At 45.2% G+C, this 13,868-nt stretch overlaps 1 protein-coding gene across 1 annotated transcript in view; it reads right to left on the bottom strand.

The window, feature by feature from the left end:
• Window positions 1-13,098, bottom strand: part of srgap1b (SLIT-ROBO Rho GTPase activating protein 1b) — a 55,631-nt gene extending 42,533 nt beyond the window's left edge. Inside the window, exon 1 of the mRNA XM_060889100.1 lies at window positions 12,545-13,098. Within this exon, the coding sequence (XP_060745083.1) occupies window positions 12,545-12,611 (67 nt within the window). The 5' untranslated portion in view covers window positions 12,612-13,098. The remainder of the gene's footprint in view (window positions 1-12,544) is intronic.
• Window positions 13,099-13,868: the final 770 nt, after the last annotated feature.

Below are 13,868 nucleotides of genomic sequence, written 5' to 3' on the forward strand. Positions count from 1 at the left end.
CAATTCAATTCATTTGTATAGCTCTTAACAATTCCCATTGTCTCAAAGCAGCTTTACAGAAGTATGGAAACAGAAGAGAGAGAGGAAAAAAAGAAATAAATATATAATAAATGATAAGAAGAAAAATTAAGGATAAAAATAAATAAATATATTTACAATTAAAAGTTTAAAATTAACTAGATTTGTAAAGTTTGTCGTGACAAACTTTGATGTTGGCTTTGACGAGGCAAGTATTCGCAACAGATGGTGCTTTTTGGAGGCAAGTAGACATAAGGGTTAGTGTTGCTTTTGGAGGCAAGTGGACAGAAAGCTAGGTTGCCAAAACATTTGGAGGTAAGCGGAGACAAGCATGTGACATCATCCAAATACTCCTGAGGAAGTTCCCCACATTTTGCTGATTGTTTTGATATGTCACTTCTCCATGTTGTGCTAATTTTTGATTTTCACATGACATCACGTGAAATCATCAGAATACACGTGAGGAAGTTCCCCTCATTGTTCTGAGTGTTTTGATATGTCACATGTCCATGTTGTAAAAAGTTTTTTGATTTTGCATATTTTGGGGGCGGGGCTGTGGCAAAACCGAAAGGCCAGTCGGTACACCAATGTAAAAGTTTGTTCAGAGTATCACCCTAAAGGAGCTGGCCGAGTTTGGTGTAGTTAGTTCGAAAGCTTGCCGAGTTAAAAAGCTAAACCTCCAAAGTTTATAATGGGAGTCTATGGGAAAAAAAGGCCATTTTGAGACCCGGCACCGGAAGTACTGGTACTCGGATCGCTTAGAAAAGTAATGGCAACAAACTTAGAACAGCGTCTACAACATATCTGAATTTGGTGCATGTGGCTCAAAAGCTCTAGGCCACATTAAATTTTATAAATTTTTGTCTAAGCTGAAATCGGAAAACAGAATGTTGGCTTCCACAAAGCCAACATAATTATTTAAAATATTAACTTAAAATTTTAAATACTATTTAAATATCCCTATCCCTAAAGATCAAGCCGGTGGCGACGACGTCAAGGTAAAACTCCCTGAGATGATGAGAGGAAGAAACCTTGAGAGGAACCAGACTCAGAAGGGAAACCGTCCTCATTTGGGTGACACTCTACAGTAAATAGTGTAAATGTAAATAATGTCCTTTCTACAACAGTTTATAATAGTGTGACCGAGAGCTCCTGAGGAACTAATGGGTCATCGTACACTCTGAGTTCAGCACAGACCTTATACAGCAAAGATTATCATGAGCAAAGTGTTTTTAAAGTATATCAATAAATATGGGCTCTCAAGGTCAAAGACTAACAATACCACTCTGTAATAGTGGCACATTCTCTATTAACATTTACATTAACAGCATTTGGCAGACGCTTTTATCCAGAGTGAATTAGATGATAGTTAAGGACCTTGTTCAAGGACTCAGGGGTAGCAGCTTGGCAGTGGTGGGATTTGAACACATAAGCTACTGATCTGTAGTCTAAATAACCTGTAACATTACTGCACATTATGCTACTACATGCTATTATGCTATTGTTTACTAGTCATTCTTTTTTATTCTTAAATCTAGGTTATTTATATGCTCAGTCTAAGGAGGAGCTTGTTTCACTGTGTAACTGTATATGTGACAAATAAAAATCTTGAAACTAGCATCAGTCTAATTTAAGTATTTGAGGAAGAGGTAGAGCTCTAGACATGGTTTGAAGACCGCGAGTGACTCAGCTGTTTGGACATCTAGAGGAAGTTCTTTCACCACCTCCATGCCAGAACAGAGAATAACCTTGATGCAGGTCTTCCTTGTACCTTGAAAGACGGCAGGAGCAGGTCAGTGGAGCAGTGCTGGAGGATCAGACTGAGCATAGTGCAGTACAGAATGTGTGGTAAGTGGATGCTGGTCTGATTTTGGCTTTTTATGCAGGCATCAGTGTTGTGAATCTAATGTGGGCAGCTACAGGAAGCTAGTCTAAGAACAGTCAAGTCTCATAAATAACAAGGGTATCATTTCGTGTTTTCCCTATTATCACCTCAACATATATGATTTTGGTAACAAAAAGAAACATCTCTAAAACCCAAAACGATAATTGTTTTTTTGGGACAAGATTCATTTCTTTGTCCTCTTCATTTTATCCTAAAGCTTTCTGACTGAAATATAACCCAAAATCAGTTGATTGTCTACATTTAAACCCAGACTCGGTGGTTAGTAGAACTGCTCTCCAGAGAGCTGTGATAAAGAAATGCTTTTACAGTGAGGAATATAACACTCAGGGGTGTGTTGATATGGGAAAATAATCAATTAAAAGAGTGGTGTAGTAAATCAGCGTTACAGTTTTCACTCCATAATTGAATTTCCGACAAAAGCAAATTTTATGGTGTTTAATTCTTTGTTATTATGTTGTTTTATGATGAATCCAGGCTGCGGCAATGAGAGCGCCGGATCCCTCCGCTGGACCACCAGAAGGCTCATTCATTATTGATATGAATACTGTTACCACTTCCTTTACTTAACATCTATAAATGGACATTCTCTCACTAGATTCTCTTTTTTTTAACGTCTAGTACGACTAACAAAGCAAGAAACCAGAATGGCAAAATTGTTCAATCTTAAAGTGCAATTAAACATACAGTACTACTTATTGCTTACGTACAGTGCTTAGTACATATTATGTACTTGTTTCAAAAGCACTGAGGCTGGAGACCCCTTTTTGGAAAAAGCTGCCAACATGTCAACATATCAACAATTCATTCATTCATTTTCTACCGCTTATCCGAACTACCTCGGGTCACGGGGAGCCTGTGCCTATCTCAGGCGTCATCGGGCATCGAGGCAGGATACACCCTGGACGGAGTGCCAACCCATCGCAGGGCACACACACACACACACTCATTCACTCACGCAATCACACACTAGGGACAATTTTTCCAGAGATGCCAATCAACCTACCATGCATGTCTTTGGACCGGGGGAGGAAACCGGAGTACCCGGAGGAAACCCCCGAGTCACGGGGAGAACATGCAAACTCCACACACACAAGGTGGAGGCGGGAATCGAACCCCGACCCTGGAGGTGTGAGGCGAACATGCTAACCACTAAGCCACCGTGCCCCCCCCCCATATAAACAATTATACACTTTAATTTGTATGTAGAACATTCTCCATAAGAATCCTTGTGTAAGTCACTGTGTTACTAATGAAATGATGAAATGATAGCATATAAGTCACTGTGTTACTATTGAAATGATAGCATATTAGAACAAGGGCATTAACTATTGGACCTGTGATCTGCAGCCAGAACTATAGTCAGAGCTAATCAACACCTTCTTACCAATGGGATTTGAGAATTCAACGTCGCTGAGGTAATGTGTAGTTTTATTAACAATGTACAACAAAGAGGTGGAGGTTCTACGAGTTGTAAGCCTCCATGGATCATTTTTTTAAGGTTTTTTCCCCGTACATCCCACAGATGCTCTATTGAATTGAGATCTGGAGAATTTGAAGGCCTTGAACTCTGTCATGTTCCTCACAATTTTTTGCCAGGACAAATCCTGTTGAAAGAAGACACTGCCTCTCATTAGGGAATACTGTTGCCTATGTAATGCACTTGGTCTGCAACAATGCTAAGGTAGGTGCTACATGTCAAAGTAACATCCACATGAAAGCCAAGGATGAGAACATTACACAGAGCATCACACTGCATCCACCGGTTCACCTTCTACTCCTTGTGCATCCCGGTGCCATCTCCTCCAAAGGTAAGCGGCATACACTCATCCGGCTGTCCACAAGATGGAAAAAAATATGATTCATAAAACCTTTATCTGTTGCTGCATGGTCCAGTTCTGATGTTCACATTCTCATTGTAGGAGCTGGACAAAGTCATCATAGGTGCTCTGACTGCTCTGAAGCTACACAGCCCTATCTATCATATACTATATCCCATCTCTTTACAGCTCCTATGGTAACAACATCACATTACCCATCAGTGGTTTCAAAGTTAAAGCTGATTGGTGTATGTATACATCAATACAACGTGACTAAAACACAAAGACCGCGACTGTACATGGTCCACAGCAGACCAAAGTGCCATAAACGGATCACAGGATCAATATTTATATTTGCAGAGCTCACTTAAAGCGTACAAACCCCACAGGAACACTCGTCTGGAGTATACTGGTGTTGGGAGCCAGTTAACGTTAATATTTAAACTGAACGAGCATTAAAACACAGGACACACGCAGGTCATAGCATTGTGTCTCTTCATTCATAAGCAACTGAACAAAGCTGAAAAAAACTATGTCATATAACATGCTCAAGAAGGGGAATAAACACCCAGGTTTGCCTACAATTGCCTGTTTGCCACATCATGGTACTCGGTTATTAAACACTCTTACACTGTGCCGTGTAAAAGAAAAGTCTCTCTTTAAATTCTTTGGTGCTACTTCCTAGACAGCATGAATTCAAGGTGTTTGAAACACAGACCTAAAATCGGATTACACAAGATATTAGATTAGATATTACGGGACAATACAATTGTCTGAGATTACTCCAGGGAACAGTAAAGGAAGAAGCATTAGACTAAATAAATGCTGAAAGCTGTATTTGTAGCCTGTTTCATTTTATTCCTGTTTCACACACACACACACACACACACACACACACACACACCAGAAGTATGCTAGTGTAGAAAAACTACTCCAGATTCATCTCTGTATTAATGCTATGCTATATTTGCAGCTAAGTAGCTAGCCAAATTCTCTTTAACAGCATCTATTTGCTAATTTGCTGTCTAGCCAAGTCTGCTAACACTATGTTATATTTATACTAGTAACCTAGCTTAAAGTAGGAGATTTATTATATAGTGCTAACCTAAAGCATAAATGTGTTTTATAATACAAACTGAACATACACAAGACATCCGTGTGAGGCAATTTCTAAATTAGCAATTAGCTAAAATAAAATCACAAACAGGGGAGGCACGGTGGCTTAGTGGTTAGCACGTTCTCCTCACACCTCCAGGGTTGGGGTTCGATTCCCGCCTCCGCCTTGTGTGTGTGGAGTTTGCATGTACTCCCCGTGCCTCGGGGGTTTCCTCCGGGTACTCCGGTTTCCTCCCCCGGGCCAAAGACATGCATGGTAGGTTGATTGGCATCTCTGGAAAATTGTCCGTAGTGTGTGAGTGTGTGTGTGAATGAGAGCGTATGTGTGTGCCCTGCGATGGGTTGGCACTCCGTCCAGGGTGTATCCTGCCTCGATGCCTAATGACGCCTGAGATAGGCACAGGCTCCCCGTGACCCGAGGTAGTTCGGATAAGCGGTAGAAGATGAATGAAAATCACAAACAAATGATATTGTCTGTATGAAACCTTTGTTCAAAGGGGAACTCTTTTATCCTGAGATGGTAACTTGTGAAAAGCGTAATGAACATTCATTAGGAACAAACCTACAAGCTACTGTAGGCTAACGTGAAGGTTAGTGAACATATCCAATATAAGATGTCAAGAAATAGAAACAGCCAATTTTTTTTCTTTTTTAAGTACTACATTAACTAAGCTAGTGTTTTGAACACACCCTGTTGTGACATCGTAGGTTTTCTATTCTGTAGAAAAAAGACGTACTTCTACAGTCTACTTCTAGATAGAACAGTAGCTATATAATTTGATCTTCAGTAACAAGAGCTATTTAAACTATTTCCTGGTTGTTCCTTTACTGTATAAACTATAGGACTGACAATGTAATGACCAACAGTCGCAGACAAACATTTTAAGTATAAATAATCCATAAAAAAAGCCGTCAATGTTCTGTCCTTTCTGCAGGACCGTGTTGACTGAGAATGAGAGAGTGTGCCAAGTGAGAGTGTGTGTGTCTATGTGTGTGTCCACATACATGAATGTTCCACCAGAATGCAGGATTTTAGGCTGGACAGCAGCCACTGCTACAAACCGACATCAAATCTTATTACAAGCAGAAAGACTAAAACAGATCATTAAAACGCAATTGCATTCCCTTCTGTCGGCCTAATTCCCCTGCACACATGACTGTGAAAAAAATCCTGAACACACACACACACACACCTCGGAGAGTCATCACTTTCTTTAGATAGAACGAGGGTGACTGAAGCTCCCATGTGTCCCAACATTTACCAAACTCACTCCTCACTATTCGCTGTGCTGCTTCTTGCTGATCAGGCAAAAGAGTGTCTTTATAATTAATAACTACAGCCAACTGACACATGCTTGCCTCACTATCTGCCTGAATCAGCTTGCTTGTTTGCGTGTGTGCCGGCACTGTCAAGGTCAAGCTCCTTGCTTTCCTCTTCCCTTCCTATCGAAAAAAAAATTATTTCCTGATCAGATACAAACAAGCACAAAAACAGCAAGCAGACGCTGTTATGCGTTAGAATGGTCTTTATGCTAGACAGCTTTCTTTTCCAATAAGACACCTCCCTCCAGATTACACTCCACACACAAGCAGCTTTCCTGTCACCATAGAGGGTCACCAGCGCAGCACACCACTTAAAGTACTCAGTGAAATTAAACATTCACAAATACGCTAAACGAGGGTATTGTGCAGTGCAGTAATGCATGATTAAGTAAGCGTCTATGATCTGCGAGTAAAAATGTCTCGAATGAAAATAGCAGCTTTCCCTTAAGTGGTCATAAATTACTCATTTTTCAGCTTTGCTTGTATTTAAATGGGAGACGCCACTGTTTTCTGACCTAATCTCCATCCTCCGCTTGTGTAGCATATGTTAACTGCACAAACAGGAATTTCTTTCAAGACGTTTCCACTGACATGAGCAAAAATCTTTTTACTCCATTCTCTCTTTTAAAGGACATTCAAGGGCAGTTCCATTAATAAAACAGACAATATAATGCAAATTCAAAACTACAGTACAGCCATTACACTCTAGCAAGAGAACAAAGATAAAAAGACCAGAGATATAAAAGTAGATGAATAACACCAGACACTCATGTTTTTCCTTTTTTTTTACATCACTGTGTACAAGTTGGAACAAAACACTAAAGAGTGATGGAAAATAATCCACAATGGAATGGCATGGTGTAACCCAACACAAAGCAGAGTTACTGTTACCACTGAGGCTGATTTTTTTTTCTTTCACAGCATGCCCTGAAGCATTTTATTCCTCTTATACTACAGCAATCTGCAACAAGGATAATCTATATTTTCTTCTTCCAATTTTTCTCCTCAAGTTGGCCACTTCTAATCCACCAACCAGCTCTCTTCTAATCACACAGACAGCTAGCACTCAGGAAGGCAGGGAAGCTAACATGGCAGTGCTCTGAGACACATCAGGCCACCCGACCACATGTTTTTAAACTGCTACTCATTCTGCTTCACAGAGCGACATAACTCACTAAGAGGAAAGTGCCATCTGTCCTCTTCCACATACCTGATCTCACAGTTTCTTATTATTGGTTAGCGACGCTGTGAGTAACAGAGGAGAGTGAGAGAGCGTGAGAGACACCATCCTTCACTCCCAGACGGCATTGCCAATATTACTCCCTTTGCTCCCTGAGCAGATGGTTTTGGCATCATTGTGATGTGCAAACAAAAGTAACTTACAATATATTGTAACTCTAGATCGTATTATACTGTTGTATGGATCTTAGATTGATTGCATTACATGTCAGTCAGATGCCCTTTTGGGATGTCCTTGACCGACAAAAGCTGCTATGGAGTCCAGAATTTCTGCCAACGGTCTGATGCTCTGACTAAGTGAGACTAACTGGCCCACAGCTTCACATTAGACCGTATAAGAGGAGGCACTGCCCTTTGTCCTCGCACCCTGAGGTGGCAGTAGACCGTGCCACATAGATAGCCACAATTCACGAGTATTTTTACAGTTTCAGTTTGTCCACTTACTTTTGGTCTCTGAATTGGAGGGTGGGGTTGGGCAGAGAAGTGTTAATCTGTTCTGGGTGTAAATATCCTCAAATTAAAGCTGAACTTTTCACTTATTAATTAATCACTTTCACTTATTAATTAATTTAAACCCCAATACATTATGGTAGACGTGTTTTATGGATATATGCTGTATACATACACACACATTATGTGTACACACACTCAATATCTTTGATTATTTATATTTAAATTTTAATGTAAATAATATCACTGTGCTGCATTGTTCCACTATTTATAGTCCTGGTATGACTTATTTTAGCTATTCATTTCTGCCAATCCACTTTATTCTCCGTTTCTAGCCACCTGACCTGACTGGTACCCTTGTATTTAGTTTTATTTACTGATAACCCCAAATTATTTCATGATAAGAATAAGAATTGCTCACACATTTGGAGTTTAATTGAGAGACAGCTTTGTCTAAACTGTCTTAAAAAAGTGTTCTAAATAAACATTTACGGCGGAAGTTCAACAACTGCCTTTATACATCTATTATAAAAGTAAATATGTTTCATCTCTTGTCTTAGTACAGGGACATGTGCTGAAATTCTATTTTGTGTTAATCAGACATATGCTACAGATTTGGGCACACACACACAGGCGCACACACACACACAGGCGCACACACACACACACAGGCGCACACACACACACAGGCGCACACACACACACACAGGCGCACACACACACACAGGCGCACACACACACACAGGCGCACACACACACAGGCGCGCACGCACACACAGGCGCGCACGCACACACAGGCGCACACGCACACACAGGCGCACACACACACACAGGCGCACACACACACAGGCGCACACACAGGCGCACACACACACAGGCGCGCACACACACACAGGCGCGCACACACACACAGGCGCGCACACACACACAGGCGCACACACACACACAGGCGCACACACACACACACACACACACAGGCGCACACACACACACACACACACACAGGCGCACACACACACACACACAGGCGGACACACACACACACACAGGCGCACACACACACACACACAGGCGCACACACACACACACACAGGCGCACACACACACACACAGGCGCACACACACACACACACACACACACACACGCGCGCACGCAAACACACGCAGACACAGGCGGCGCACACACACAGACGGGTGCACACACACGCACACTCACACACACACAGGTGCACACACACACACAGGTGCACACACACACACAGGTGCACACACACACACACACACACACACACACACACAGGCGCACACACACACACAGGCGCACACACACACAGGCGCACACACACACAGGCGCACACACACACAGGCACACACACACACACAGGCACACACACACACACACAGGCACACACACACACACAGGCACACACACACACACAGGCACACACACACACACAGGCACACACACAGGCGCACACACACACACACAGGCACACACACACACACACACACAGGCGCACACACACACACACACAGGCGCACACACACACACACACAGGCGCACACACACACACACACAGGCGCGCACACACACACAGGCGCGCACACACACACAGGCGCGCACACACACACAGGCGCGCACACACACACAGGCGCACACACACAGGCGCGCACACACACACACACACACACAGGCGGACACACACACACACACAGGCACACACACACACACAGGCGCACACACACACACACAGGCGCACACACACACACACAGGCGCACACACACACACACACAGGCGCACACACACACACACACAGGCGCACACACACACACACACAGGCGCACACACACACACACACACACAGGCGCACACACACACACACACAGGCGCACACACACACAGGCGCACACACACACGCACACACACACAGGCGCACACACACACAGGCGCACACACACACAGGCGCACACACACACAGGCGCACACACACACAGGCGCACACACACACACAGGCGCACACACACACACAGGCGCACACACACACAGGCGCACACACACACACAGGCGCACACACACACACAGGCGCACACACACACACAGGCGCACACACACACACAGGCGCACACACACACACAGGCGCACACACACACACAGGCGCGCACACACACAGGCGCGCACACACACAGGCGCGCACACACACAGGCGCGCACACACACAGGCGCGCACACACACAGGCGCGCACACACACAGGCGCGCACACACACACACACAGGCGCACACACACAGGCGCACACACACACAGGCGCACACACACACAGGCGCACACACACACAGGCGCACACACACACACAGGGGCACACACACACACAGGGGCACACACACACACAGGGGCACACACACACACAGGGGCACACACACACAGGGGCACACACACACACAGGGGCACACACACACACAGGGGCACACACACACACAGGAACACACACACACACAGGGACACACACACACAGGCACACACACACACACAGGCACACACACACACACAGGCACACACACACACAGGCACACACACACACAGGCACACACACACACACAGGCACACACACACACACAGGCGCACACACACACACAGGCACACACACACACACAGGCACACACACACACACACTCAGGCACACACACACACACACACTCAGGCACACACACACACTCAGGCACACACACACACTCAGGCACACACACACACTCAGGCACACACACACACTCAGGCACACACACACTCAGGCACACACACACTCAGGCACACACACACTCAGGCACACACACACTCAGGCACACACACACACACACACACTCAGGCACACACACACAGGCACACAGGCACACACACACACAGGCACACACACACACAGGCACACACACACACAGGCACACACACACACAGGCACACACACACACAGGCACACACACAGGCACACACACACAGGCACACACACAGGCACACACACACAGGCACACACACACAGGCACACACACACAGGCACACACACAGGCACACACACAGGCACACACACACAGGCACACACACACAGGCACAGGCACACACACACACACACAGGCACACACACACACACACACAGGCACACACACACACACACAGGCACACACACACACACACAGGCACACACACACACACACAGGCACACACACACACACACACAGGCACACACACACACACAGGCACACACACACACACACAGGCACACACACACACACACACAGGCACACACAAACCACACAGGCGCATACACACACACACAGGCGCACACAGTCCACTATGCATGGTCCATACTAATCAGTATCACCACTGCAGCAAGAGGATTCCCTGATCCTTCTCTCACTATGCTCTCTGGTGCACACACACACACACACACACACACACACACAGAAACCTCTCTGTCTCCTATGGACAGACACACAGACAGACTGGCTGATGTCCAGGAAACCATGGAAACGGACACAATGCAGCAAAAGCCTGTTGAAACTATTTGATAATGAAAGACACTCAGAGCGACTAGCACAATCATCACGGATGCACTACATCCCACCAGCACTCAGACAAATCCTCCAATGTGCATTTCTATGTGTAATATTTGCTGTCCTGATATTCTGCCTATTAAGCAACTACAGGTCACTATGGGAAATATTCCTTGGGTCCCCACTCACACAGACTGGGGTAGCCTGTGTCATAAATCTGCCAAATTGTAAGTGTCTGCCTCAGCTTCCTCGGGTGTTGCTCTATTCTGCTGTATATTTAGTACGGTAGTGGCTCTTGGATAAGAAAACGGCTGACACAGCAGGTGCACACCCTGGACATGTGACTACAGACCAACATGCAACTACAATAGAATAAGCCATGCCCGAGCATATAAAGCTTTCATGTAATGGGTTTAGACTCTATACTGCGACAAGTCGCACACACTCCCACCTACACTCCCAGGGCTTTGGACACCGGGTGGCACAAGGTGGCATCTGCCTCTCTTAAAATGAGACAAGCTTTGACCTCAAATCCTATACCTGAGAGGTCCAATCCATGAAAAAATTCATTAATCACATCTAAATCAACTTGACTTATGTAATCAGTGTGTGAATTACAAATACATGAACCCATTAGGGTAAAATGTTCTTTTTTACACCTTAGAATTCCTAAAATGCATCTTTGTCTTGTGTATATGTATGTATGTATGTGTGTGTGTGTGTGTGTGTGTGTGTGTGTGTGGTTTTAATGTGGCATTGTTTAGTGTGCATTTGTTCATATTTTTAAGCGCGTGACTGAAAACCCGGACACAGCTGCAAACACCTGGCTACAGTCAAAAGGGGAGATAAACCAGGTTGCTATGGAGCTCGCGCCGCCCTGCGCCATTCTGCTTGGAGGCGCGCGAGCATACTCTCTCTCTCACACTCTCACACACACACACTCACACACACACACACACGGAAAGGTAAACGAACCACGCGCATCCGGATGCCATGTCCTTCCAATTTCTCTTATCTATTCTAGCACAATTCATTAAAAAAGCACCAGAGGAGAACGATTTGTGGAGGATCAGGAGGAGGCTGGACATCAGCAGACAGGTAACAGTCAGGTGTGCAGTTTTACTAGCAGATCTTACCTTTCACTTGGCTCTCATACTCCGTAAGGATCTCCTTCTCCTTTTTAAACTTCCCCGTTCCCGACATGATGTTCCACCCCTCGGTTCTGTCTCTGCGGTGCGGATTTACTACTGATCCAAACCTTCCTCCTCCTCCTCCTCCTCCTCCTCCTCCTCCTAGTCCTCCTTCTTCTTCACTGGCACCGATGCGTCATATCCAGCCACGGGTTCACCACGATCCGGTACCAAGCACACACAAAAACACAAAATCTAAAGTCAAATTACAAGCTGTCCGGTTTAAATGTCCAACACTTTACGGCACGCGCTAGAAAAGTCCACCGTGTCGGCTGTCACACCTAGGGAGGGGTGGGGGGGTAATAACGACTGGCACTTACGCCCAAAGGGGCGTCTTTACATTGCGAGTTTAAGGCAAACCTGCGAAGAAGCAGCCTTCCTGAAGCCTGGATTTCTGTCTTGTTTTTGCTCACGCGGTACCCGAGAGGAGAGAACCGGGTGGCACGCGCTCCACTAATCGAATGCGTGTGTGCGTGTGTGCGTGCGTGTGTGTGTGTGTGTGCGTGTGTGTGTGTGCGCCTCCCAATTCCGCTTCCCAAACGATCCCACACACCTCCACTGCATCCCCTACTACAGTCAATTGGTATGGGCGGGGTTGGGGGCGTGGCCTAGACAGGGTGGGTAACTAGGCAGAACTGATCTAAGGCCAAGTCCCGAGGAATAAAAACAACGCCAACGCAGCATCATTAGAGGAGGGGTATATATACATACATATGTATGTGTATAAAGGGACAGCATTCTAGTTTGACATAATACTCTGTAGCTTTGCTGTCTAGGAGGTTAGCGGTTGGTTTGGGACGCAGCCCTTAAAGCTGCAGGGGGTTTTGAGTAAACACAAATTAAGCGTTGATTGGCTAATTGGAGCTATTAGCTGCGTTCAGTCACAACACAGACAACGCGCCAAAAATGGAGGACATACGCAGGCTCAGTTCTGCAGCCAGGCGCATGTGGTGTCGTGTGAAACCCAAACTCTGGGTTTAATATTGCAGACGATTAAAAGCCCTTCATGTGTTTTTACAGTCAGGTCGGTTGTAACACTGTCAGTCGTTCCAACCAGCAATAAACTCCACTCACTGTCACTTACTCAGTAGCATCCTCTCCTTTCTTATACTGGATACTGTATTATTATTTTTAGTCTTCCTTCATGAAAAGCATCAGGCCAGAGAGGATGAAGCTCATTTTGTTCTAGTGTTATGGTCTGTAAATGAAATACTCTGTAGGTCACACCTGCCCTGCCCAAGGGGTGTGTTTTGCCTTACAGTAGCAGCTC

The sequence above is a fragment of the Tachysurus vachellii genome, chromosome 16 (assembly GCF_030014155.1).
Source record: "Tachysurus vachellii isolate PV-2020 chromosome 16, HZAU_Pvac_v1, whole genome shotgun sequence".
Taxonomy (NCBI): Eukaryota; Metazoa; Chordata; class Actinopteri; order Siluriformes; family Bagridae; genus Tachysurus; species Tachysurus vachellii.